This window comes from Sprattus sprattus, assembly GCF_963457725.1.
Source record: "Sprattus sprattus genome assembly, chromosome: 8".
In the NCBI taxonomy this organism is placed as follows: Eukaryota; Metazoa; Chordata; class Actinopteri; order Clupeiformes; family Clupeidae; genus Sprattus; species Sprattus sprattus.
In genome coordinates this window covers 27,471,010-27,477,935 of record NC_137927.1, presented here as the reverse complement: position 1 = coordinate 27,477,935, position 6,926 = coordinate 27,471,010, and the positions used below count along the sequence as shown (strand labels likewise).

The following is a 6,926-nucleotide window of genomic DNA, read 5'->3' as shown; positions in this document are numbered from 1 at the left end:
GTACTGTTGGTGTCTTGACATTTAACATATGTGACATGATTTTAATCTATTTAAGTGGTATTCTTTAGCAGTCATACCCTGTTTTGCCTGAAACAGTAACAGAAATAAACATTAAAATGTGATCATCATGGTTTGACTTTAGAATTTTCCAATACTGTGTACAGTACATGTGTGACTTTAGAAGAAGTACGGGTGGAACAATCAAGTGTAGCTGCTTCCCAAGGGAAACTGTTTCAGCACCATGGACAGAGGCACACAAAAGTGCTACCTGATTATATCCTCGTTCTCTTCATATATAGTCAGTGTGTTCTTTTAAATAACACCCAGGACTACCTCACCACAGTCAAATGGAAGAGGACCATTTTATCACATATATCACATATTACATCATCACTATATGCCTCCACCATTTTCAAAAGTTTAGTTTAAACTTAAATGTTTGCTTTTAAGGGGTCAATCTTATGGTTTTCCAGCAGCTCAAAAGCCATTTACCAAATGGATAAGGCCAGCCTCAGATGCTCAATGTATATTCAGGACTACTAGGGAATCTTTTCCAACAGCAGATGCTTTCACTATTTGAGTAGAGCTTGTCATGTAAGCATTGCAATTAATATCCTCATTCAAATAAATGTTTTGATTTTTTTTCAGAATTCATATGTAATGTTCTAATTAACAGTAGATTTTTTAAATAAATACATCATTTAACAAAGCATGAAAAAAAAGCCTGCCATATTTGTATTGTTCATTAACTATTGAATGTCATATACCTTCATAAAGGAAAAAAGCATCAGCATGAATAACAATAATAAAATGCACGCAGAACATAATATATAAAGCATAAAACATTTGGGGCAAACAAAACCATTATTTCTTTCATCCTCACATATCATCAAATATGTGTTTGATAAATCTGGACAACAGAGTTGTAATTAAAACCATATGTTTCTGGTATGTTTTACTGTAACATTAAATGAATAACACACTAATGAACTCAAAGACTGAATATTCAGCCTATTCATTTTAGATGTTTGACATCAGAGTAAATAACCTCTGGTTGAAAGTCCTTTTTCTTTTTTTTCCTCTTCTTTCTCTTTGTGGAAAGATGCAGAGAAGAGTAGGTCATCTCAGTATCACTTCCCTGTCAATTCAGAATAAGTTCAGTTATATTTCCAGCTAACTCCTGAATCCTAATAACTTTAATAAAATGTATTATTTAATTACATATTATTTTGGAGATAGAGATATACAGTTTAAAGCTGAAAATGCATTTTGTGTAAATGTGCAAGACAAATCTGTCAAAAGGTACAGGCTGGAACTTTCTTGCTGTTGTTTTTGTTGATCGCTGTTGTTAAGTAATTCAAAGACATGTTTGAAACATGCCAAACTGTAACAATGTGCCTTAAACTTTACAATCAGATTGGCATCCCTATGAAATGATAGCATATATGAGAGGGTTATTAGAAGCCCAGCCGTAAACATTGCAGCACTTGTGTTACCTGAGGTGCCTCTAGCACGGGGTTGTTACAGTGCAGTTGATTAGGAGTTGGCTCTGTTAAACAACAATAAACATCAATATGTAAAATTATGAAAATGGCTTTCAGTCTTGATTTGTTTATTTGATGAAGAAGGACAGTGTGCATTAATAAACATTAACATGTAAATGCACCCAATTGTAGCCAAAAGGCTAGTTTTCATTGGCAGTCCCCCTGCCAGAGTGAAACTGGCTAAAGATAGGGAAGAATTACAGCATAACATTGGGGAGGCGAGGAAAGAAAAGACAACACCCAGACTAAGCTCCTAGAGGAGTACAGCGTGGGAACAGTAAAAAAGAAAAAAAAAACACACCTCAGCACATAAGCACATACAACTCACAAACAATACATACATGAATACAAAAAACCAGAGCTACATTTAAAGTCTGTATAAAAGGCAGTAGATAAGATGCAGTGTTTACCTTTGGAGTGATCACACACAGATCTCTTTAAATGTGAAGCAATAAGAAGGGTCATCACAGCAACACACACACCTAATGCCACTCCCAAACCAACAACCACAGAGATCAACCAGTTTTCTAGAAAGACCAAAGTACAAACTATTGTCTCATAACAGAACATCTCATATCATGCAAAATAAGAATGTAGCCTACCCAAGCTCTAATAGTTGTATGCAAATATACAGTACACTGCCGTTGTAGGACATACATGCATAAAAAAAAAACATTTTCCTAAACAGTTTTTACTATTTACCTGTTTACATGATCTCATCTATGCTGTCAGGTTCAGTATATTTAGGGGTTGCACAAGTAGGTTTATCATTTTACCCCCAATATGTTAATGATAGTTACCAAAATAAAACAGTAGTCCAAAAAATAAAAATCAGTCTACAAAGTGTTCTAATTGTGTTTACATATAGTATTTTTGTACATTCGGAAAACCTGGTCATTATTAGAAAGCCCAACTGATTAAAGACTGAAATTAATCATAGGCCTATACATGGGTTTCTTGTATACAAACATTGAAGGCTGCGCGCGCAAATCCGCGGCAGAAAGCCATCTACCCTAATACAAATGAATACAGAAAGCCCAGTTTAAATGTATTGTTTATTACTTATTTAGCCTACCGTTCCCTATTCTGTTGCCATGAATGCTTGCACACACCCTCAACATATACCTTGTACATTGTTGAGCCTTTTTCTATATTTGATATTTTATTTTTCCTGGCAAACGGATGCTTCCTCCTAGGTATACTGAAGATCTTACCAACTCTGTTAGAGCAGTTCACCACACAACAACTCCCTGTCATGTTGCCTTCCCCCACAACTTTCTCATCCACTTCAACGTTATCTTGCTTCTTTCTGCCGCGAGACTGCGCACGCAACCAGTGATGACGTAGCGAGAACCCCATTTTATTTGCCTGTAGACTTATCTATTTTTTAACAACATTAATCTTTTTAGCCACGTTAGTGTAGCTAGCCTAGTCTATTATATGACAAACTCGATATTTAAGCCATCCTTGGCAAATCCGTCCACAACTCACAATTACTGCACGTCTATTTTTATCACAACGACAGTTTGTTTCATCAAAGCACATCCTCTTGTTAACCACACGCTCTAACTGAAAACTGAGGTCGCACCAGTGCAAGTCTGGATATCCACTTAGTGTTAACTTAATATTTTCTTAGTGTTAACTTCAGACCCACGGGAGGGGTTACTAGGCTACGTGGTTAAAGGCATAATTCCACGGGGAAAGATAAGTTCGGAACTGAAACGCTTTACTTCTCCAGCGCAATCCAAAACACTACTCTCCTTACTAAACCTGTGTCACACACCAACTCCAAAAAAGCGGTAAGGGAAGTGTAGTCAATAATCTAGGGTTAGTTAACAGTATTAAGAAACAGCACGATTTCTCACTCTGTGCAACTCCTACTTTAAAGTAATGTTCAAAACGAAGTCTAAAATATTTTTCTTCCAAACGGTGTTACATTCCAAAAGGGAGTAGCCTGTTTTGTTGTAATATATAAGTAGGAATGCACTAAATGCCTTCTCTTTTGACTCATCTATACTATAGTCATGAATACAAATATACAGTATTATTGCAGGACATTGATTAATGATATAACCTACATGTTTAAACTGTTAGAGTGTCAGCATTTTCTTTTTACCTTTAGGCTTTTGTGTGTTCTTGGAGCTCGACTCAGCATCTTGGAAATGAAGACGCAAACACACATAGTTAATAAATATGACTTGTATTTATACACCTGAGACGAGCAATACTGTTGGCTGGTAGGTGTCAATTAATTCTCTATAATTAATGGGGAAACTACCAAGTAGATCTGGTGAACAAAGTCTATATCAATGCTCTATAAACATTGAAAAAACATACCAAATGACAGTTTATTGAAAAGCTGACCATTGATAAAGGATATTACAGTGAGTGTGTAATCAGGCAAGGTAATACATAAACGTATTCTGTAATTTTGCAATTTAGTGTAAACAAGAGAAATTACGTGGTTAAATAGTTGTCTGGAGAACTAGCAATCTGAGAATCTAGCATAGCAAGCAAAGAATGAGAAACTGCGAAAACTAAAGGATTCGGGTTTAGCAAGAGTAATCAAATGTAACCAAACAAACTTTGTATTTCGAAGAACTATAGCGTAACACCTCGTTATAAATTACGTCAACAATAATAAACATGAGGATTGCACTGTAAAAGGCAATTTTTTTGCACTAACATATACAGTATATTAAGGGGGGGAAAACATACCATCAAAATCCAAAGACGTCCCGTTGCCAAACCTAACCAGAAGTGATGAGGTAATACCACAGTAATATATTCCTGAATCTGAATCTTCTGTGTTTAAAATCTGCAAATAATCTATTCCTTCGCTTCTGATGGCTTTGAAACGATGTTTGCTAAAGCTACCATATGCTGCAAACACTGTTGAATGGCTAAAAGTTCCTACAACATATTGAAGATATTTTGGTGGTTTTAGGTGAAACCAGGAGATGGAGCTGAAGTTAATTGTTAGATCTGCGTCACATTTCAGAGTTACATTAGCTCCTATCTTTGCTGTTAATATGGTGTCTGGTTGGTAACCTTCTCCACCCAAAAAGAAAACAGAGAGAGGGGAGGGGGGGTTGAAAATAAGTAAGTTTAGAAAAAAGAAGCTTAAGTAACTTTAGAAACAAATTAATATAATTATTGTCATTCATGTTAATATACAATTTGGTCTTACTTGTAAACACAGAAGTGATCTGCAACAGGACAGCATATATCAAGATCATCATATCAAGGTCAATGTATTTACAGACCATTCTATGAATTGAAAAAAAAAATCAGTGATTAGTAATTTAATTAAACGGCTCTCCTTCAACTCTTTGCTTCTCACAGTGCAGCTTCTTATATAACTACTTGGGTTTCTATAGAGTTGTAAATATTGAAAAGACAAAAAAACATTGTATGTCTACCACTTACCTTTGTTGATCAGCATTACCATCACACTGAGCATTTACAGGACCTAAGAGATGTGTCCACAGTGACAGACATGCTGGGTGAAGCTATTTATGATATCAGGTAAAGAGGCGAGAGTGTCACATTTTTTTGTCTGTGTTTGTGATGGACCGATTGTTGGGTCACCGTCTATATGTGGGTGTGGCCAAAAGCTCAGAGTCAGAGTGAGGGTTCAAAAGTCATATGGGTTTATTAACTCTTCAAAAAGATCAAACAAACCATATGTCCAACACCAAATGCAGATTAGGAACCCTGATTCAAAATTCAATACAAAGAGTTATTAATGAAAATAAAGAAAAACCCAAATTCCAAAAATCCAGAAAAAAACCTGCTAAGCCTCTAACTAAACAGAGGACAGCAATCAGCAGTCAGTCTCAAGGTCCTTAAAACCTGCACACACCTAATTGCACGAACTTCTACAAAGTTGAAACCATTTATTTGAGTGAACCCCATTTGTAGCCAAGGAAGAGTCACCCCACCCACCCTTGAACCCAGATCTACAGGGTACCAAACCTGCACTCTGACCGCAACACCAAAGTGCCATGCTTAATGAGCTCAGAGGTATGGCAGTCAGAGCACATACTCATCTGAAGTGTTGGCACTCCGTCACAGTATTTTGATACGAGAACCACAGTGGAAATGTTTATCCACCCACCACATCACAACATCAGTTTCAGGTTGTCTTTTAACTTTTCTTTGAAGGCCTTTCATCATATAGTATAACATATCGTCTATTAATGTATTTTGTCAAACAGAATAATGGACTCTCCAAAAGATTAACTGACATTCATGTCACACTGTTGTTAAAGTCCTTATTAGTATGCCTGTAGCAAGCAGAAAGCCACGTGCTCCATGTTCAGATAAGCTGACTGCACACTCTGGGTCTCTGTGTTCTCTTCACATCCTGTAGTGTCCACATATGGCTGCCCATACATGAGCTCTGCAGTGGGGTCTTGGTAGGTCAGCACTGAATGCCCAGGCCAACACTTCATGGCCCATATTCACAAACCTAGAGGGGTTTAAAGGATTCTGCAGTCAGGATAAGAGGCTAATTCACCATGTACCTGTCCAGGGTTTCGTTTGAGTTGAACCCTACAAATGTAAAACTCACTCTGAGCATGCTTGCGTTGAGGGGACACATCATCACAATGTTCGGAGGTGATCAACCAAAGCAGTATTTTGGGGTTAGGACTGGAAAAATGACAGAGGTGCTGCAGAGGTCAGGAGGTCAAGTTCAGGATCACTGTTTCAACTGCAGGATAAATTCTTCTCAATGTGCAAGTATGACTATTGTATTATTGCTATGGGCATTTAATACTGTATTTCTATCAATCCTACTTTAATCTAAATGTTACTGATAAGCAAACTTTCAATCCACAAATACTGCTGTGGATGTTTGGAATAGTGCATGCTATAGGGCATGTGAAATAATCAGTTCCAGGCCACTGGTCTTTAGAGGATTAGGTGAAGGAGTAAGGTCCTTGACAGATGTGGACAGTAATCCTGTAAAACTACTAAAGTGTGAGGTAGTATTAGGTAGCATGTATGAACCTGCAGTACTGAACACTGGTGTTATTGGTGTATAAGCACACATTCTACTAGTCCTCCTGGTAAACATTCGAAACAAGGCCTTAAGGAGTAATCATATCCAATATGTTTAATCAAAAAACATCGATGACCATTAATTAAATCATTCCCATTTCTTGTATTTGACTTCATTGACTGAGTCTGTTTTAGTGGTCAGCTACAGTGCAGACAAATAGGATTCTGGTTTCATCATGTGAGTCAATTTCTTTACAATGTGACAAATACAATGTTCATCAGACATATCCTCTCCAGTCCATAATGTCAAATGTGCCATTTCACACTGTTGGTCCTATGCATTGTCTTTATAGCAGGGTCTTGTAATTTACAGCT

General features: G+C 36.9%; 1 protein-coding gene across 1 annotated transcript; it reads right to left on the bottom strand.

Annotated features, from left to right (window-relative positions):
- Positions 1-1,015: 1,015 nt before the first annotated feature.
- Positions 1,016-4,711, bottom strand: LOC308369514 (T-cell surface glycoprotein CD8 beta-2 chain-like; the record flags this gene model as incomplete). The annotated part of the gene is given in 6 exon segments (XM_080843981.1): positions 1,016-1,138; positions 1,497-1,549; positions 1,955-2,092; positions 3,661-3,699; positions 4,263-4,660; positions 4,662-4,711. Coding segments are annotated over 6 exon segments (801 nt in total).
- Between the last annotated feature and the right edge of the window lie 2,215 nt (positions 4,712-6,926).